Source organism: Oncorhynchus gorbuscha, linkage group LG17 (assembly GCF_021184085.1).
Source record: "Oncorhynchus gorbuscha isolate QuinsamMale2020 ecotype Even-year linkage group LG17, OgorEven_v1.0, whole genome shotgun sequence".
NCBI lineage: Eukaryota > Metazoa > Chordata > Actinopteri > Salmoniformes > Salmonidae > Oncorhynchus > Oncorhynchus gorbuscha.
The window spans coordinates 17613154-17635116 of record NC_060189.1 but is presented as its reverse complement, the minus strand read 5'-3'; the positions used below and the strand labels follow the sequence as shown (position 1 = coordinate 17635116).

Below are 21963 nucleotides of genomic sequence, written 5' to 3'. Positions count from 1 at the left end.
TCATGGAAACTGAACATCTGACTTCTGACCATGTCATGTAAACTGAGCATCTGACTTCTGACTATGCTCTGGCTGGAGGTCCAGATATGGACAAAGGAGGTCAGCTTGATTGTCAAAGAGAAGAGAGCCCCAGGCAAAAGAGTCAAATTTAAATATGCGCCGAATACAACAAGTAGGATACAGTGAAATGCTTATTTACAAGCCCATTCCCAACAGTGCAGAGTTTTAAAAAATAAGACACAAATTTGCTAAAAGAAATAGGAAATATTAACACAATAACGAGGCTATATATAAGGAGTACCAGTACTGAGTCAATGTGCAGGGGTACTAGGTAATTGAGGAAATACTGTATGTACATGTGGTTGTGGTTTGGGGTAATCAGGATGTATGATTAACAGAGTAACAATAGCATATGTGAAGTGTGTGTGTGTGTGTGTGTGTGCGTGCGTGCGTGTGTAGTGTGTGTGGGTAGAGTCTAGTGGGTCTGAATAGGGGTCAATGTAAAAAGTCTGGCTAGTCATTTGATAAACTATTCAACAGTCTTATGGCTTGGGGGTATTAGCTGTTCAGGTGCCTTTTGGTGTCAGACGTGGCGCTCAGATACTGCTTGCTGTGCGGTAGCAGAAGGAACGGACTATGATTTGGGTGGCTGGAGTCTTTGACCATTTTTAGGAGACTTTCTCTGACACTGCCTGGTGTAGAGGTCCTGGATGGCAGGGAGTTTTGCCCCAGTGATGTACTGGGCCATACGCACTACCCTCTGCAGAGCCTTGCACTTTGATGCCGAGCAGTTGCCATATCAAGCGATGATGCAGTCAGTCAAGATGCTCTCAATGGTGCAGCTGTTGAACTTTTTGAGGATCTGAGGGCCCAGGCCAAATATTTTCAGCCTCCTGAGGGGAAGAGGAGTTGTCGTGCCCTATTGACGTCTGTGTTGGTGTGTTTGGACCATGATAGGTCCTTAGTGATGTGGACACTGAGGAACTTGAAGCTCTCGACCCACTCCACTTTAGCAAATCAATGTGAATGGGGGGTGTTCGGCCCTCCATCTCCTGATGTCCATGATTGGCTCCTTTATCTTGCCCACGTTGAGGGACAGGTTTTGTTCTTGCACCACACTGCCATGTCTCTGACCTCTTCCATATAGGCTGTCTCATCCTAGTCTGTGATTAGGACTACCACCGTTGGCAAACTTAATGATGGTGTTGGAGTTGTGCGCGGCCACGCAGTCGTGGGTGAACAGGGAGTACAGGAGGAGACTGAGCATGCACCCCTAATGGGCTCCAGTGTTGAGGGTCAGGAAGTCCAAGATCCAGTTGCAGAGGGAGGTGTTCAGTGCCAGGAAACTTAGCTTAGTGATGAGCTTGGAGGGCACTATGGTGTTGAACGACGAGCTGTAGTCAATTAACAGCATTATTATTATATATTATTCTTACTTAGGTGCTCCCTTTGTCCAGGTGGGAAAGGAAAGTATGGAGTGCAATTGAGATTGCATAATCTGTGGATATGTTAGGGCGGTATGCGAGTTGGAGAGGGTCCAGGGTTTCTGGGATGATGGTGTTGATGTGAGCCATGACCAGCATTTCAAAGCATTTCATAGCTACAGATGTGAGTGCTACGGGGGCGGTAGTCATTTAGACAGGTAACCTTGGCGTTCTTAGGCACAGGTACTATGATGGTTTTGCTTGAAACATGTATGTATTACAGACTGGGTCAGCAAGAGGTTGAAAATGTCAGTGAAGACACTTATCAGCGGGTCATCGCATGCTCTGAGTACGCATCCTGGTAATTCGTCTGGCCCTGTAGCCTTGTTAATGTCAACCTGTTTAAAGGTCTTACTCACATCGGCTACGGAGAGCATGATAATAAAGTCGTCCGGAACAGCTGGTGCTCTCGCGGATGGTTCAGCATTGCTTGCCTTCGAAGCAAGCAAAGAAGGCATTTATCTTGTCTAGTAGGCTTGCATCACTGGGCAGCTCTCGGCAGGGTATCCCTTTGTAATTTGTAATAATTTGCAATCCCTGCCACATCTGACGAAAGTCGGAGCCGGTGTAGTAGGATTCGATCTTAGTCCTGTACTGACACTTTGCCTGTTTGATGGTTCATCCGAGCACGTAGCGGGATTTCTTATATGCGTCCAGATTAGTGTCTTGCTCCCTGAAAGTGGCAGCTCTAGCCTTTAGCTCAGTGCGGATGTTGCCTGTAATCCATGGCTTCTGGTTGGGATATGTATGTATGGTCGCTGTGTGGACAACGTTGTCGATTGATTTATTCATGAAGCCGGTGACTGATGTAGGAAACTCCTCAATGCCATCGGAGGAATCCCGTAACAAATTCCAGTCTGTGCTAGAGAAACAGTCCTGTAGCTTAGCATCTGCTTCATTGGACCATAACCGTATTGAGTGTGTCACTGGTATTTCCTGTTGAGTTTTTGCTTGTAAGCCGGAATCAGGAGGATAGAGTTATTGTCTGATTTGCCAAATGGCGGGCGGGGGAGAGCTTTGAATGCGCCGTTACATGTGGAGAAAAGCTTTTTATCCTTGTTTTAGCTTTTTATAAACAAGGTACAACAAATTTCAGTTTTCCTGCATTAAAATCACTGGCCACTAGAAGCGCCGCCTCTGGATGAGAATGTTCTTGTTGTATACAGCTCATTGAGAGAGGTCTTAGTTCCAGCATCAGTTTGTGGTGGTAAATAAACAGCTATATCAATAAATAAACACAAAATACAGATGAAAACTCTCTATGGTAAATAGTGTGGTCTACATCTTATCATGAGGTCTTCTATCTCTGGCGAGCAGAACCTTGAGACTTCCTTAATATTACAGATCATGCTACAGCTGTTGTTAATAAAGAGACACACACCACCCCTGATCTTACCGTTCTCTGCCTTTCTGTCCTGCCGATGCGTAGAAAACACAGCGAGATTTATATTGTTCATTTATATTGTCCTTGTTCAGCAATGATGCCAAAAAGCAATTGTATATTACAGTTGTTAATGTCGGATATGTAGGATAGTCTCGAATGGAGCTTGTCCAGTTTATTTTCCAGCATTTGCACATTCACTAATAGAACAGAGGATAGAGGCGATTTATTCATTCATCGCCGTAATCTCATCAGAGTGCAAGCGCGCCGGCCTCTATATTGCAATACCGACAAGAGTCAGGGATTAGGGACTAGTCCAGCAAAATCAATGTATTTCGCCTCTGACTCATTGAAGTAGAAATCCTTGTTAGTGATAGCTGTTTCGATGTCCAGAAGCTCTTTCCAGTTATAGGAAATGATGGCGGAAACATTACGTACAAAAAAAGGAACGTTCAGCGCAAAACAAAATACACAACACAGTACAATTGGTCAGGAGCCGTAAAATGGCTGCCATTCCCACCGGCGCCATTCTACCATGAAGAAAGAATGAATCTGAAGCATTCGGCTTATGAACAAAATAGCTACATACTACTCCATAGCGGACACCTCTCCATTGTTCTCCAGAGTGGGATAAGGCCTCTGATATTCCCTGATGCAGAAGCCATGTGGTCTACTATTAATGTTGTCATAAGTGACATTTAGGTAGGAGGCAACATCAAGAGTCAATGACTCCACTCTTTGGTTATGGTGAATGACTAATCTTTGCTGTGTTGGGGGGCTCAAACTGAAACCATTTGGCATCTTCCGCTTTAAAGCAGGAATCAGCAGTTGAAACAATTACAAAGTGCACTGTTCTGGTAAAAAGCTCAGGGATGAGTCTGGCGAAAAGTGAAAACTCTCCAATTCATAGATGCAAGGACCATAGATGCAAGGACTGACAATCCATGATATCAAAATGATAGTTTTAATCATGTTTTGAGGCTATACAGTTTATATTTTGGGTTCTGATGGGGTATGATAGTTGAACTAAGCTCATGAGTCATTTACAAGTTATGTTTTTCAAGAATCAATGGGTACATATCATAAATGTACAGTATATGTCAAAAAATTGATGTAGCAACTGCAGATTGCCCCTTTCAAATGAAAGGGCTAGAACAATATTCCTCTGTACATGCATACTTCTGACCCCCAACCTAACTAAAGCAAAGCACATACAGCCTCCTGTCTGCTTGACCTCAGCCCTAGTTGGTCCTCCCCTCCCCAGACCCCAGTCCTCTTAGGTGGACCTCCCATCACCGGACCCCAGTCCTCCTAGTTGTGTCTCCACTCCCCAGAACCCAGTCATCCTAGTTGTGTCTCCACTCCCCAGAACCCAGTCCTCCTAGCTGTGTCTCCACTCCCCAGACCCCAGTCCTCCTAGTTGTGTCTCCACTCCCCAGAACCCAGTCCTCCTAGTTGTGTCTCCACTCCCCAGAACCCAGTCATCCTAGTTGTGTCTCCCCTCCCCAGACCCCAGTCCTCTTAGGTGGACCTCCCATCACCGGACCCCAGTCCTCCTAGTTGTGTCTCCACTCCCCAGAACCCAGTCATCCTAGTTGTGTCTCCACTCCCCAGAACCCAGTCCTCCTAGCTGTGTCTCCACTCCCCAGACCCCAGTCCTCCTAGTTGTGTCTCCACTCCCCAGAACCCAGTCCTCCTAGTTGTGTCTCCACTCCCCAGACCCCAGTCCTCATAGTTGTGTCTCCACTCCCCAGACCCCAGTCCTCCTAGTTGGTTCTCCACTCCCCAGATCCCAGTCCTTCCAGTTGGTTCTCCACTTCCCAGACCCCAGTCCTCCTATTTGGTTCTCCACTCCCCAGAACCCACTCCTCCTAGTTGTGTCTCCCCTCCCCAAACCCCAGTCCTCCTAGTTGTGTCTCCACTCCCCAGAACCCAGTCCTCCTAGTTGTGTCTCCACTCCCCAGAACCCAGTCCTCCTAGCTGTGTCTCCACTCCCCAGACCCCAGTCCTCCTAGTTGTGTCTCCACTCCCCAGACCCCAGTCCTCCTAGTTGTGTCTCCCCTCCCCAGACCCCAGTCCTCCTAGTTGTGTCTCCACTCCCCAGACCCCAGTCCTCCTAGTTGGTTCTCCCCTTCCCAGACCCCACTCCTCCTAGTTGTGTCTCCACTCCCCAGAACCCAGTCCTCCTAGTTGTGTCTCCCCTTCCCAGACCCCACTCCTCCTAGTTTGTTCTCCCCTTCCCAGACCCCACTCCTCCTAGTTGGTTCTCCCCATCCCAGAACCCAGTCCTCCTAGCTGTGTCTCCACTCCCCAGACCCCAGTCCTCCTAGTTGGTTCTCCACTCCCCAGACCCCAGTCCTCCTAGTTGGTTCTCCCCTTCCCAGACCCCAGTCCTCCTAGTTGGTTCTCCCCATCCCAGACCCCACTCCTCCTAGTTGGTTCTCCCCTTCCCAGACCCCGGTCCCCTTAGTTGGCCCTCCCCTCCCCTCTCATCCTTCTAGTTGGGCCTCCCATCCTCAGAGCTTTCTCTTCTAGACCACCCTGATCAATGACGTTCCGGGACAGAACTCTACTAATGTCATAAAGCTGTCCAGAGACCTATGATTGGGCTGCCACGAGCAGAACGGATTGTGGGGGATGTGTCTGTTCTGGCGTGTGGGATAGAGTGGTCTTTGTTATTGTTGGGCTCCCAAGCAGCCAGACCAGCGTGACCCAAACCATAACCTCCTGCTGCTCTGGCCTGAATGGCTGCCTACTGAAACACCTATATCACTAATAGATGTCCCACACACTAACTCACTGCATGTCAGTCCTGAACAACCTTCTAACACTATCCATCAGTTTACAATGGATTTGGTACATTTTGGCTAACATTCTTGCAGACACAGGCTTAAGTATGCATCAAGGTCTATGGTTGAGGATTCCAGTTAGCAGAGTAAGCCGTCTCTGATCAGCAGCATTGCTATTCCAAATGGTTTACAAAATCATTGAATGAAAATACCACAAAAATATATATTTTGGCAAAACGAAAACTTGATTGCCGACATGGAAAACATTTTGGGACTGTATCGGACTAATGAAACGAATAACAAAACATTTTGAGTGGTATTTTCCTTTAAAGTGATATTGAATGTGTCACATAAAATAATCTCAAATAACCCATATGTCCCTAGAGTGTGTAAAACTGCATGAGCTAGTCTAGCATGGCATGTGTTGGCTGTACTCAGGAGTGTTTTAGGTTTACGAAAGTACTCCCATTTCCAACTCTCCCTGCTTCATGGGCAATAAAGCAGAGCTAACCTACAGTGTGTCTGTGTCACAGGAATTACATAAAGTTCAATATTCCAGCACTTACAGAGTTTCCCTTAACAGTCAGTCAGAGAAGTGGTATCCTGAGATATCTGAGAAGGATTTCTAGGGTAGTATGATTTTCTAGGCTGACATCCTACACCGTGCCATGCCACATACACCATGCCTCTCTCTCTCTCTCTCTCTCTCTCTCTCTCTCTCTCTCTCTCTCTCTCTCTCTCTCTCTCTCTCTCTCTCTCTGTCTGTCTGTCTGTCTGTCTGTCTGTCTGTCTGTCTGTCTGTCTGTCTGTCTGTCTGTCTGTCTGTCTGTCTGTCTGTCTGTCTGTCTGTCTGTCTGTCTGTCTGTCTGTCTGTCTGTCTGTCTGTCTGTCTGTCTGTCTGTCTGTCTGTCTGTCTGTCTGTCTGTCTGTCTGTCTGTCTGTCTGTCTGTCTGTCTGTCTGTCTGTCTGTCTGTCTGTCTGTCTGTCTGTCTGTCTGTCTGTCTGTCTGTCTGTCTGTCTGTCTGTCTGTCTGTCTGTCTGTCTGTCTGTCTGTCTGTCTGTCTGTCTGTCTGTCTGTCTGTCTGTCTGTCTGTCTGTCTGTCTGTCTGTCTGTCTAACCCCTTCAAAGCAGCCAAAAAGCAGACAGTTATAACAAACATAAGAGTTGTACCTTCTAGGGTGGTGCCTGTACCCAGGAGTGGGTCTCCCAGCCCAGAGGTGTAGCGGGCGCTGACAAACAGCTCATATTCAGTAGCAGGCTGGAGGTTCTTCAGCAGAGCCACGGTGGAGTCTCCTTTCACAGCTATCTCCTTCCTCTCCCCGGTGCCGTCGGCTGGTTTGAAGGCCACGCGGTACTGGAGGACATTCCCAGGAGCGGCCCTCCATGACACCTTCATGCTAGACATGGTCTCGTTGAAGACACGGAGATCACGGGGAGAACCACGGACTGAGAGGGAAAGGACAAACATGTATGTACAGTATAAACTGCATTAGCTATAGGTAAGGAATTGAAATGTTAGCAGCCACGCTGGTTAACTGACTGACCTTCTTTGGTGGTTCCGTCCACCTGCATCTCGTGTCCCAGGCCGGAGGTGTACTCTGCAGACACAGACACATGGTAGGTGGTGATGGGGAACAGCTCCTGGAGCACGATACTGGTGTCAGGTCCGTTGGTCTGGGCCTCCAGAACCTCTCCTCCCCCTGTCATGGGGATGTAGGACAGCCGGTACCTCACCACGGGCCCTGGCGCCGCCAGCCACGACACCCGGAAACTGTCCGTGGTCTCCTCAGACACACTCAGGCCCTGCACCGTCCCTCGTTCTAGAAAGAAGAATGTTTAGGTTTTGTTTAGCAGTGGCTTGTCAATGTAATTTTTAAGGACAAAGACTCCACACCCAGCCTTCTGTGTAAACTATTGAACTTGTGAGAAACATAAACTTGTGAGAAACAGCAAAAGCACTATAACATATATACTCTTAGAAAAAAAGGGATCCAAAAGGGTTCTTTGGCTGTCCCCATAGGATAACCCTTTTTGGTTCCAGGTAAAAACCCTTTTTCGTTCCAGGTAGAACCCTTTTGGATTCTACATGGGACCCAAAAGGGTTTTACTTGAAACCAAAAGGGTTCTAAACTTGAACCAACAAGAGTTCTTCAAAGGTTTCTCTTATGGGTACAGCAGAAGAAATATTTGAGGTTCTAGATAGCACCTTTTTTTCTAAGAGTGTACTGTATCTCTTCACTTGATTATGCTGTGAAACCCCTGAATGTGTATGCTTTTAACCCCTTACCTTCCAAAGTGGTCTCCTCCCCTGACAGAGGGAAACTGTCTCCTTTGTCATACTGGGCGAACACGTTGACCTCGTAGGTGGTGAAGGGGGTGAGGTGTGGCAGGATGGCGCTGGTGGTGTCGGCTGGCACAGCCAGGGAGATGTAGTCCCCAGTGATGTCCTCTGCCTTACGGAAACGCACCAAGTAGGACATGACATTGGTGGAATCGGTTGTCCAGGTGACACGGAAGCTTCTGGTGGTCACCTCAGAGAACTCCAGGTCCCTGGGTGCAATCAGACCTGACGAGAGGGATAAAACACAATTAAGTGACTGGCTTGTGTTTTGTCCTCACAGGAAATGTCATCGTTAGGGCTTTTGATAATGCTAAGCAGAGGTGTCTATCTTATTCATTCAGAAAAGCTGGAATGGAACCAATGAGTTGAACTCATTCAACACCATTCACAGATCCATATTTGACCATTTATCTTCCATGAGTGTCTTGGTCGTAGGAAACACTCCTCATACTGAATGCTAGCATTATGCATTAAGCCGACAAGATTACAACAAATTCATATTAAAACCCCGGGACATTGCCAATGGCTAATTGTTTTGTGTTCTTGGAAAAGGGGGATCATTACTGATAATAAGTGTAGCAGATAAATTGATGTCCTGGCACTGTGGTGTTGAAAACTGTCTAAAGTCCTGTTGACTTTCAGTGACGGGTGGCCTTTGAATTGGAAGGACATTTAGGTCAGAATAACAGAGGGTCTCCAGTCAGTTGCTATAGTGTTTAAAAACAGTAAACGATAACAAATGGTTCAACGAGCTCCCCTGAGTTGCAGGCATATGGTTTTGTGATATTTTGAAGGCAGCATGCCCAGAGAGATAAAACAATCAGGGTTCTCCCCAAAAAATGCAAGAAGGGCACTACGCTGACTGGCTGCACCACAATGTAAAAAAAGAATAAAAGTACTATATATTTGTATTTGTTATCATTTAAGGCAAGGCACCACACCCTAATTGAGTATTTATTTGCTCTAGATTGCAGGAAATGGCAGTTACAGGTGTTCTCAGCAGCACCACCTTGTTAAAAAATCCTGGGGAGAACCCTGACAATGAATACCTCGCTTGTGTTTGCCTGACCAGAAGCCAGCTGGGGAGAAAGAAACAGACCAAGGCAAGGGTAATAATAGATTCAGATTATTACTCAGCCTTTTGCAGTAGCACAGTTCTGACCTGCTTTACCGCAGCACAAATAACTGATTACAATGGACTATACAGAGTTCGAGGTCACTAGGCGGCTGCCACTAAAGTAACCCGCATGTATGATTATGTAGCTATAGTTACAGGTACAGTACAGCCCAGAGTAAGCATGCTAAACTTCAAACAGGGGTATGTGTAATGAGTAGGGCTAGGAGTTTTTGTTGACCACATGACCAGAGAAGGAAAACCCCCAGCCCTTTGTTATAAGGATACAGGCATTTAATACTGAGACTCAGAATTTCCACTTTAAAATGTATGTCAAACGAATTATTCTTAAACAAACCATAAAACTCTATGCACAAGGACTACTATTAACAGTGTCCACTGAAAATGTTATAAAAACACGTTTACTTGAAGAACACGGCTGATGCTAAGTTTGGTAACATAATTACAGTTTGTACTGTTTGTGCTGTTTGTGCTGTCATCCTGCTACCAAACTTTGCATCTGCAGTGATCTTCAAGTAAATGTGTTTTTGCACAATTTTCAGTGGAAATTGTTAAAAGTAGTCATTGTGCATGGTTTGTTTAACTTTACAATCATTGGTTTTTGTTTGACATACATTTTAAAGTGAAAATTCTGAGTCTCAGCATTGTTCTATTACCATGGAAATGTTAAATGGCTACTCACTCCTCTTCTTGATGTTTAGGAGCTCTTGTTCGATCCTCAGGCAGATGGACTGGGTGAGCTCCTTGGAGATCCTCTGGAAAGCATCAAAGTCCTCCACGGTGTATACGTGGGTCGCTGCTGGGGCGTTAGCAATGGCTTCCAGCTCTGACCTTACAGCGTCCTTCACCCCCACAGCAAAGATCTCCACATCTATATTCCTTAGGTTGGTGGCCGCGTCCTTGAAGGAGTCCGAGGACTTGCCGTCTGTGATGAGGACCATGACACGTGGGACGCTGGTTCGAGCGCCTCGGGTGGAGATAAAGATCTTCTCCCTGACGTAGTTCATGGCCTTGCCCGTGTTGGTGGAGCCTCCGCGGTAAGGGAACGTCCGGACAGCCTTGACCACTGAAGCAATGTCATCATAGGTGTTCAGGGCGAACTCAGTGTGGGGGTCCCTGCTGTACTGGACCAAGCTGAGCCGGATCTTGTCGAGCCCGACGTTGAAGGAGTTGACCAGGACCTCCAGGAAAGCTCTGACTTTGGCAAAGTTTTGTAATCCGATACTGTAGGAACCATCGACCAGCAGGACCACGTCAGCTTGTACGTCCACTCCAAGAGAACATTCTGGGGTGGAAAATACATTAGATGTCATCTCTATATGGTCTACATTATGAAATAGGTTGTTCTTTTACATCGCAACTAAGTAAACTTTCAGTGAGTTAGTATGTGAGAGAGTGAGTGGATCACTGATATGCTGTTACAGAGCGTTATCTCACCCAATGACACCTTGACAGGCTGAGTCTTCTCCATGGCCAGGACAGCATCACTGGGTGTCAGACCCTTCAGGGCGAACAGGCTGATCTCGTACTCAGTCTCTGGGGACAGGTCCCGGACGTTGACGGAGGTCTGGGTGGGCCCCACATATACCACCTGGCGCTTCATCCCAGCCATCATGGGCATCAGGGTCAGCTTGTAGCCTGTGATCTCCCCCAGAGAGGGATCCCACGTCACCCTCATGGACTTAGAGGAGATCTCAAGCACCTGCAGGTTAGAGGCCGGTTCCACCACTAGAGACAGAACAAATGTATTTTGGTTAGGAAATACTTCAACAATACATTTACAAAGTTGTTGATTTGTTACATTGACCATACCTATTTCTGACAATGTACTTGAAATAGGTGAAGATTTAAATCAAACAATAGAAATGTGATGTAATACATTATCTATGTCTTACCGTCGTCTATAATGTCTTACCATCATCTATAATGTCTTACCATCATCTTTAATGTCTTACCGTCATCTATTATGTCTTACCACCATCTATAATGTCTTACCATCATCTTTAATGTCTTACCGTCATCTATTATGTCTTACCATCATCTATAATGTCTTACCATCATCTTTAATGTCTTACCGTCATCTATTATGTCTTACCACCATCTATAATGTCTTACCATCATCTATAATGTCTTACCGTCATCTATAATGTCTTACCGTCATCTATAATGTCTTACCGTCATCTTTAATGTCTTACCGTCATCTATAATATCTTACCGTCATCTATAATGTCTTACCGTCATCTATAATGTCTTAATGTCATCAATGTCTTACCACCATCTATAATGTCTTACCGTCATCTTTAATGTCTCACAGTCATCTATAATGTCTTACCGTCATCTATAATGTCTTACCATCATCTATAATGTCTTACCATCATCTTTAACGTCTTACCATCATCTATAACGTCTTACCGTCATCTTTAGTCTTAACGTCATCTATAATGTCTTACCGTCATCTATAATGTCTTACCATCATCTATAATGTCTTACCACCATCTATAATGTCTTACCATCAGTCATCTATAATGTCTAACCGTCATCTATTATGTCTTACCATCATCTTTAATGTCTTACCATCATCTATAATGTCTTACCGTCATCTTTAAAGTCTTAACGTCATCTATAATGTCTTAATGTCATCTATAATGTCTTACCGTCATCTATAATGTCTTACCATCATCTATAATGTCTTACCATCATCTATAATGTCTTACTACCATCTATAATGTCTTACCGTCGTCATCTTTAATGTCTTACCGTCATCTTTAAACTCTTAACATCATCTATAATGTCTTACCATCATCTTTAATGTCTTACCGTCATCTTTAATGTCTTACCGTCATCTTTAATGTCTTACCATCATCATTAATGTCTTACCATCATCTATAATATCTTACCATCATCTATAATGTCTTACCATCATCTCCGCTCACTAGAGAGTTGAGCTGGTCTTCCACACTGGAGCACACCTGAGTGATGAGCTTTTTCTGCACTGCCTTGATCACATCAAAGTTAGGAACATTGTAGACATGTGTGTTGTGGGGAGTTGAGGCCATTTCCTTCAGTTCATCCTCATCTGCTCCTTTGATACCTACATTGTGAAAAACATCTTACAAATTAGCCTGAGAAATGGAGTACTCTGGACATCAGCCATTACAGAATCTCCAGGCACACACAAACTAAAAGCATTATAAGGATGTTCTCAAGAAAGAGCAGTACCTAAGGCAAATATTTCCACTCCAATGTTCCGGAGTCGTTTAGCATACTCCTCCACTGGGTCCTGGGATTTTCCATCTGTGATGATCATGGCTATCTTCGGAAAGCCTTTCCTGGCGCCAGCCGCCTCCGTAAAGATGTTTTTCAGCAGGTAGTCCATGGCGTCCCCTAGAGACAGAGTGTAACATAATTTACCTTTAAGAAAATAGTGTTACCGAAAATCTTTCAGCTTAAGACAACATTTATTGTCTGTGGGCGGAAGTCTACCTTGAGAACAAGCACGGAAACAGAACATAAAATGGAAGATTTGCACCAATGTTCTAGTTACACACACAAATCTCAAGTTAGGATTAGATCTTACAAGAATTTACAAATGATCTACAGGCTGTCCATGCTGTAAGGGATCAAACACGTCCAAGTAGGCTGTTAAGTCACACAAATCACGTATACCTGTCATGGTGTTTCCTCCCTTGTAGGGCAGGGTGTTGATGGCTTTGAGAAGCTCCCCTCGTTTGGAGTGGCGGTTGAGGGGGAACTCAGTGCGGGTGTCTGTGCTGTACTGGACCACGGCCACCCTGGTCTTGTCCTCTCCGATGTCAAAGGCACCAGCCAAGGCACTGATGAAGCTGCGGATATGCTTGAAGTTTTCCCTGCCAACGCTCCAGGAGCCATCCACCAGGAAGACCAGGTCTGCTATGGCATTGATTGGACACTCTGGAGGGGTGGAGAGGGGGATGGGGAGAGAGGCAACACAATTTATTGTCTGAACACAATCTGACAGATTGGTGCACCTTTGTGGTACTCTAATGAAAATATCTGACAGATGATATTCCAACAGTCATGAAGACAAAAATGTGTAGACAACGGTATTGTTCGGTTTTATGTTTTCAAATCCTAGTGTGTTTTTAAATCACAGATCCATCAGATTCTCTGGAACATCCAAGATGCAATAATTCGCAGGACTTCTATGAATGTCTTGAATCTTAGATTTTTTATTTTTTATTTGACTCTTTATGCGTATGTGCTTCTCACATCTTGTTATTCTCACCTTTTGAAGATTTATTGATAAAACATAAAATATTCTACCGATTTAGCAGGACAATTAGGTCAATTTTGAGAGCGGTAAGAGCGTTCTACCAGATTTTGTATTCGGGACTTCCGGTTCAATTTCCACCCAAATTGTACATGGTGGGGAAAAGTATCCCTGTCAATCCACAGACTGGACTCATGGAGAGGCAAAGAACTCCAGTAAAAGGACTTCTGGTCAGAGCAGTAATCATTTCCACTTCTTTCAACATTTAATTTAAAGGACGGACATGTACCGAGTTGGCATGACAGTGACGTCATCCCACTCATTGGATTATGGGAGCCCAAAAGGAACCCGTTTGCCTCAATGTGAAGACAGTTTTCAATTACGAATTACAGTGTACATTCTCAGCCACTGTCGGTCCACCTGTCTGCTCACACTGTGACAACTCATCAGTACAGAAGGGCTATTTGAGGCTGAGAAAAATATTCCAGAGAAAACTATTATGATGGAAGTTCATGGACAAACACAAAAAAATGTACTGGAAAAATGGTACAGCTATGTGGACAGGCAATGGGCATAGAGGGGATTGGTTGACATTGAGATAAACAGACTTACTGATTGCATCTGAAGTCTGAGGTCTCCTTGCTGTTCCACTTGTGTTACTGGATTGAACTGAAACACAAGAGAACTTGAACTGTTATCATGACATCCTGTGTGCCATAGGCCATGTATAAATCCAAGACAATCAACACATCATCAAGCCTCTTCAATGAGATATCAACCACATACATATAAACATATTTTTCCTGGTTCATTAGCTATAAATTATTCAAGTTTCAATAATCAAATGTGATTTCCTTCTTCTGATGTGTCTAGAAGCTAATGCTATAAACTCTCATTTGTTCCATTAAAAATCGTATGTTTTTCATCTCACTTGGCAGCTACACCATAGACAGCTGGAGGCTTGAAACTATGTAATTGGCCCATTGTTCCTATGGCTGAGTGATCTGATCTGAGGTTAAACCCTTTTTTTAATATCAGTCCACATCAGGCTTTTGGGGAAGCCATCTGACTTTTCACACAAGTTATTTTTAATCTTGTAACAGCATCAGAATATATCACTGGGCCCAAGCTTCCTGCCATCCAGGACCTCTATACCAGGCAGTGTCAGAGGAAAGCCCCAAAAAATGCCAAGGACTCCAGCCATCCTAGTCATAGACTGTTCTCTCTGCTACCACACGGCAAGCTGTACCGGAGCGCCAAGTCTAGGTCAAAAATGCTTCTTTACAGCTTCTACCCCCAAGCCATAAGACTCTTGAACAGTTAATAAAATGGCTACCAGGACTAATTGCATTGTCCCCACCCCACATTTTTACGCTGTTTCTACTCCCTGTTTATAATCCATGCATAGTCACTTTACCTCTACCTACATGTACATATTACCTCAATTACATTGGCTAACTGGTGCCCCCTCATATTGACCCTGTACCGGAGTCCTCTGTACAGAAACCCCCTGTATATAGCTTTGCTACTGTTATTTTATTGTTGCTCCTTAATTATTTGCTACATTTCAACTTATTTTTAAGTAATTTAAGCATTTCACTTTAAGGTCTACACCTGTTGTATTTGGTGCAGGAGACGCATTTGTTTTGTTTTGAATATTGAGCACTTACTAGTGAGCTGGCCAAAGATGGGTATACTCTCCTCTGTGCCATCATAGGAGATGATGGACACTGAGTAGTCCAGATCAGGAGTCAGGTCTGGGATAGACGTCTTTGTAGCAGTGGCTGGGAGGTTAAACTCTTTGGCTGGTTCATCTGGGATATAGAGAATGGGTTGCCATTAGCATTGGTGCAAATGATCATTCAGCTTGGCATGAAAGGCTATAACTAGTAAGGCAAACGTCAATTAACTGCTGAGATCAATAAATACGAACCTGTATCCGATACAACTTGTATTCTGTAGCCTTGTATCCTTTGCGATGGTTTTCTCCATGACATTTGCACTGTGTTCTCATTTAGAATTTTAAATTTCAAGTCTGAGGGGGGCTCCACTGCAAACAAAAGAGGAACTGATGTTAACTTACATGAGAGCAAAACATGGGTATGAGTATATAAGTGTTGATCAAGTATTTCAGCAAGGCATTTTATATCAAGCATTCACATTTAGCCCAACGATAAACACTTCATGACTGAAGTTGAGACGTTCATTGTTGAGGGAGACAAAAACCCACATCCATGTTAAATGTGACAAAAAATAAACTTACAACAACATTTAAAAAGTGTGAGAAGCCATTTTGGAAAACAAAATGGCATTTGTTTGAGTTGCACAACCAGGTGACCCTAGTCAGCAACTCAAGCACCGGAAGTCTGGAGTAAACAACATTAATACAGACCAACTCCACACAAAACTCCCCTAAGGACAAACATTGAGTGAACCATCCAATACATGCTGAGTGCAGTCATTACCACGCATGCCCAACCAACCAGCACCAACAGGTTGCTCTCAAGTCATGGAGTTGATTGGAACAACACACAAGTACAACAACATTTTCATTCCAACATTCTTGATTATACAATGGAGTCAAGATTGCCAGGTAATGTTGATGGCATTTGCTGATTTTAACACATGTTATATATACAGAGTATATATACATATTTTGACAAACTATTTGTATATTTAGAGACTAGCACAAGTCATTGGCATAAATCCATTGCAAACCTTGCAAAAAGAATACACAATGTGTCACGGGAGACTGTTGTGTACGTTCTTTTCATTGGCAGAGTGAACAGCATGGCATGAGGTGCTGGGACACTGCTTGCCTTACACAGACAACATGAAGAGAGAGTTGAGATACAGAGGAAAATCATTTACAAATATATTGAAAAAAATAAAACAACAGATGCCATCTGACGACAACACACGTGTCCATATTGAGCTGGCTGCCACGGCACCATGCACATGTACGTGGGAAAGTTGTTTAGAACAACTTGACAAATTGGATGAAAGTTTCCATGTACATGACGGACCACACACAGAGATAATAAACATATTTTAACATGATATTCTTCCTCAGTTGGGGTTCACATGCAACCTATTTAGATCAGCTGAGTGTTGAGTGACCTTTCACCTTTATGTGAGTACAGTTAAATGGGAAACAAAAGTGTTTGGACATATAAACATGTACTTGAGGGTAAACAGAATAACAAGATAGCTAGAACTGTCAGAATGTAAGAGTCTTAACATCTACGAAGTGAGGTGCTGTAGGAGTGCCTCTTCCTCCTCTAGCCTATGTCTGTATAGGCACTTCTTATATGCTACATACTATAGTCCATGATGATGATGAGTATGTGATGAAGACATACATGCCAAGGCTGGCCTTGCAGACCATGTCAGCAGGTGGGTGGCATGCAAGCTGTTGAGGAGGGGCAGTGGGATGGGATGCAAGAATATCATCGTAAAATACCCACTGAGAAAGCCACAGCTCAGGACACACTGAATGCACAGGCGGACAACAACTAGGACCTGAACTAAGCTGCTATTGGTACACAGTAAAAGAGGATCACCAACCTGACATCAATTCAGGGGGCCCGGGAAAGCTCCCCTCATGTCTCCAAGAAAGTCTCTGAACAAGAATAAATAAACCCACTTGGGGGTAGGGAGGGGTGTTGAGTAAAGGGGAGGTGGGGAGATGGAGGGGGAAGTTGGGTAAGGAAAGTGGGTAGGGAGGGGTGTTAAGGGGAGGTGGGGAGATGGAGGGGGAAGTTGGGTAAGGAAAGTGGGTAGGGAGGGGTGTTGAGTAAAGGGGAGGTGGGGAGATGGAGGGGGAAGTTGGGTAAGGAAAGTGGGTAGGGAGGGGTGTTGAGTAAAGGGGAGGTGGGGAGATGGAGGGGGAAGTTGGGTAAGGAAAGTGGGTAGGGAGGGGTGTTGAGTAAAGGGGAGGTGGGGAGATGGAGGGGAAGTTGGGTAAGGAAAGTGGGTAGGGAGGGGTGTTGAGTAAAGGGGAGGTGGGGAGATGGAGGGGGAAGTTGGGTAAGGAAAGTGGGTAGGGAGGGGTGTTGAGTAAAGGGGAGGTGGGGAGATGGAGGGGGAAGTTGGATAAGGAAAGTGGGTAGGGAGGGGTGTTGAGTAAAGGGTAGGTGGGGAGATGGAGGGGGAAGTTGGGTAAGGAAAGTGGGTAGGGAGGGGTGTTGAGTAAAGGGGAGGTGGAGAGATGGAGGGGAAGTTGGGTAAGGAAAGTGGGTAGGGAGGGGTGTTGAGTAAAGGTGAGGTGGAGAGATGGAGGGGGAAGTTGGGTAAGGAAAGTGGGTAGGGAGGGGTGTTAAGGGGAGGTGGGGAGATGGAGGGAAGTTGGGTAAGGAAAGTGGGTAGGGAGGGGTGTTGAGTAAAGGGAGGTGGAGAGATGGAGGGAAGTTGGGTAAGGAAAGTGGGTAGGGAGGGGTGTTGAGTAAAGGGGAGGTGGAGAGATGGAGGGGGAAGTTGGGTAAGGAAAGTGGGTAGGGAGGGGTGTTAAGGGGAGGTGGGGAGATGGAGGGGGAAGTTGGGTAAGGAAAGTGGGTAGGGAGGGTGTTGAGTAAAGGGGAGGTGGAGAGATGGAGGGGAAGTTGGGTAAGGAAAGTGGGTAGGGAGGGGTGTTAAGGGGAGGTGGGGAGATGGAGGGGAAGTTGGGTAAGGAAAGTGGGTAGAGAGGGGTGTTAAGTAAAGGGGAGGTGGTGAGATGGATGGGGAAGTTGGGTAAGGAAAGTGGGTAGGGAGGGTGTTGAGTAAAGCGGAGGGGGAGATGGAGGGAAGTTGGGTAAGGAAAGTGGGTAGGGATGGGTGTTGAGGAAAGGGAGGTCGGGAGATGGAGGGGAAGTTTGGTAAGGAAAGTGGGTAGGGAGGGTGTTGAGTAAAGGGGAGGGGGAGATGGAGGGGGAAGTTGGGTAAGGAAAGTGGGTAGGGAGGGGTGTTGAGTAAAGGGAAGGTGGGGAGATGGAGGGGGACGTTGGGTAAGGAAAGTGGGTAGGGAGGTTGTTTTCACTCACAAAAGTAAAGAGCTGTGTCACTTTGCTCAAGCTGTTTGAGCATTGTTGTAGAAAAAGTCGTAAATAGTTGGAAACACAGTTGTTACAGAGTTGTTACTGCGCACATTTTCTGTTCAATCTTCTCATCTTGCATTTTAACATACTTTTCTAAAACAAGACATTGAAAAAAAGCATTGAAGATATAAAATAATCACAATAAACATTGGTGGATATCTTTTCGGTCGAGTTCCCTCAACAGGCGTGGATGCACATCACAGCATCCTGGTTGACCAGAGGACACCTCTGCCTTTCCCATAAGCCAGACTCTGGCTACTGTCAGTAACATTCGTCTACAGCCAGTCAGTCATTCAGAGGAAAGAGCTATGACTCTCCAAAAGAGGCAGAAGGGATGCCAAAGTAATTTCGCAACATGTACTGACAAAAATTACTACAAATTAACTTTCCATATGGATCGCAACTCAACGTTTTCGAGAATGCCACATTATCTTTGTCTTTGCCCTGTCTGAGGATTAATTTACATTCCGTTAGTGAAGATATATGGGAGTAGACATCGGACTCCCCAAAAAAGCTTTCAGGGGAAATAATCAGAACTTTCCATTTTGGGTTTTTGTCTTTGGTCTGAAAATGTTTTTTCACTTCAAAAAAACATAAGAATTGAATTCTCATGTTTTGAACATCAGGGATATTGAAACTATGATCTCACATTTCTACAAATGATCATGTCATGACCACTTATTTTGTTTGGCGATCGAAATATGAGAAATACTCAAATCTAGAACAGCTAATGTAAACTTCATTTTAGTTGACATAATTACAGAGGGGAATAACTAAACCATGAAATTATTTTAGTTTTACTTCTTTTTAGTGTACTTTTGTTTTAGAACACATCATTGGAATATAAATAAAAAATAAAAAATCCTATCTAATTTTCAATGAAGGAATGACTATTGAGTCCTGGATTCTTTTACCAAACCATAACATCAATACGACTATGGTTAGACATGATGGTTTCAGAGCCCTGTGAGGACTCTGACATCAACATAAAAGTCAGATCCAAATGTTGAGACAGTAATGTCACATACTGGGTATTACAGATGACTGTTGATGACATAATACCAGAGTCCCTGATTTCTCATTGGCATAGCTGGAGACATTTCCTGATTTTGGTTTCATGACAGAGTTTGTATATGTCCTATCATAATTATAAAAACGAATTTAGAAAATATTATATACATGTACCAGGATTGAGTAAATGCAATTGTAACTATTCTGAAATAACGTATAATACATTACAGAACAAGAGACGAGGTTCAGGACAAGTCAAATCAAGCACAATACACACATAACTGGGTATAATTTTATTAATCATACTGTACAATGCATTAGGGTTGTTTCCATGTGATAGTAGGTCCACACACAATAAAACCCCTACATCCTAAACACTGTAATCAAACAACGAGAGAGAGAGAGAGAGAGAGAGAGAGCGATAGAGAGAGAGAGTTGGAGGGTATATGAAAAGGTTTGACAGGAGGGATAGGGGGAAGGGACATTTACCTTGAGCTTCAACTGTGGAGAATAACACAGTAACAAAGGCAGCCACGGCCAGCGACAGCCTTATCTTCATTTTTATACGGTATGGTCAGCAGCACATGAATCAATCTGAGAAGAGAGTTGCAATCAAATGTTCAAACCCATTTAGTGTAGCGTTGGGATGAGAGTGGCCAGAAAGTCACGAGCCCTTGAAAGGGAATAGATTACATTTGCCTGACTGAAAGGACATCTGCCAGTGGAGGAATTTACCTAAACCACTGTCTGGCAAAATTTGGTACAATGAAAGAGAGAAAAAAGTATACATATTTAACGACCTAACTTCTGTCACTTTATGCACGGTTATCTCAAAAAATAGAATCACTTTTTTTCTAAACTATATTCGTTATTAATCATAAGTAGTCTAAAAATGTATTTATTTCACTCACTGTTAATAAATAATGTAATCATAATTAAACCTGTTGTATGGGTTAGGCTCATAGATTATAAAAGTATATATATTATGTAGAATAAAAAACGTTTGCCAAAACAATATGCCCAATAGCAAATGTATCATTGCTTTAAAGTAAAGTTTTACCAATTATCAACTAACATATTGATTACTTTGGCTAAACTATTCTCCTTCGATGCGCATACTCTCATACAGTATAATTCTTGATTACACACTGGGTCCAGAAATAATCCAACATAGACGTGTTTCTTTATGGACAAACTATAACCTAAAGAATTAACCGACCGCGAAAAAAATCACTAATCTTCCCAGAAATAAATTCATATTTGCGTTCCTGTATCCAGGTCTTTGAAAAGGTGCACAAATAGCACATACAGATTAGCACAATGTCTTATTCATTGAAAGGCATTTATTTTGTATGAATTATTTCTAATCAACAGCAGGATCAAATAAAAATATTTGTAGCTCACCTGGTCAATTCGGACAGAATAAAATCAAAAAATGTTAAAGCAATCTCGTTGAAGATAACTTTTAGGAGCTCTGGGTATACCCTTCTCTCCTCTAGCTGGCTACTGGAAGCTCCAACAGCAGATGTACAAGAAGGAAGTCTCTGTCCAAGTGGGTAGAATCTTTCCACAATCTGCTACTTAATAGGGGGCTGTCCCCAACTCTCATTTTACCGCCGTAAACTCTTACGAAAGTCCACCGGTAAACCTTGCCATGGTTTGATATGTGAAACATTCACCAGTGGGAATACACTTCGGGGAAGTGCATTCTTTTCTGCATTCCTTTGGCACATCACGATCTTCTGTCTTAAGTGTCTATAACGGGTTAACAGGGATAATGTGAGTCACAGTCTATTTGGCCAGTCAACCCTGAGGAAATTCAAATGTAGGCTATATTAGGTTTTTAAAAATGGTCTACTAACTATTTCAGTGAAAGTATTTGTTCAATCAATAAAAACCAGCTGAATTTACTATCCAAACGACTCGTTCGTGGATTTTCTTGTGGATCTCTCTGAGAATATATGCAGTCGCCAGGGCAACCTAGACTACATGCGGGTAACTTGTACACATACAATTCCACCGATTTTAAAACACAATGACATGGTCCTACAAGTCGCTCTGGATAAGAGCGTCTGCTAAATGACTTAAATGTAATGTAAATGTAATGACAACTGCAAACAATAAACTATTAAACTTATTTAGTACAATTTCACTTGATTAAGTAATTGTACGGGACAGGTAGTCCCAGTGGTGTATCGGAGGGTATACCCACTTATTTTCTTAATATTATTCACTTCTTAACCCCCGTTGATACGTATGATAGTGGTGTAGTGGACGTATACGCCGTATAAATTAATAGGACTGATGGAAAGGATAGGAATGTCTAGCTTAAAATATTGATAAACTATAATTTATTCACATTTTAGAGGCAGCAATGTTCGCACTGCAGTTGGCCTATGCATGGATATTCCAAAATGCAATTAGCGAGAAAACACCGCACATGCAAGCGGACAGATATGGAAATATCCGTTAGAAGGAGGAGGGACTTAAAGATGCA

At 43.9% G+C, this 21963-nt stretch overlaps 1 protein-coding gene across 3 annotated transcripts in view; it reads right to left on the bottom strand.

Moving 5' to 3' along the window:
* The window catches only part of LOC124001189 (collagen alpha-1(XII) chain-like), an 87014-nt gene extending 65925 nt beyond the window's left edge, over positions 1 to 21089 (bottom strand). The window contains exons 1-13 of one of the 3 annotated variants that reach the window (XM_046307795.1): positions 20871 to 21089; positions 19956 to 20060; positions 15314 to 15430; positions 15051 to 15194; positions 13993 to 14049; positions 12798 to 13061; positions 12351 to 12515; positions 12049 to 12222; positions 10569 to 10859; positions 9814 to 10416; positions 7943 to 8221; positions 7200 to 7475; positions 6826 to 7101 (exon numbers count right to left, since the gene is read on the bottom strand). In XM_046307795.1, coding sequence (XP_046163751.1) covers positions 6826 to 7101; positions 7200 to 7475; positions 7943 to 8221; positions 9814 to 10416; positions 10569 to 10859; positions 12049 to 12222; positions 12351 to 12515; positions 12798 to 13061; positions 13993 to 14049; positions 15051 to 15194; positions 15314 to 15430; positions 19956 to 20025 — 2716 coding nt within the window. In that variant the 5' untranslated portion in view covers positions 20026 to 20060; positions 20871 to 21089. The remainder of the gene's footprint in view (positions 1 to 6825; positions 7102 to 7199; positions 7476 to 7942; positions 8222 to 9813; positions 10417 to 10568; positions 10860 to 12048; positions 12223 to 12350; positions 12516 to 12797; positions 13062 to 13992; positions 14050 to 15050; positions 15195 to 15313; positions 15431 to 19955; positions 20061 to 20870) is intronic. The other 2 variants (XM_046307794.1, XM_046307796.1) reach the window with 2 other exon arrangements.
* Between the last annotated feature and the right edge of the window lie 874 nt (positions 21090 to 21963).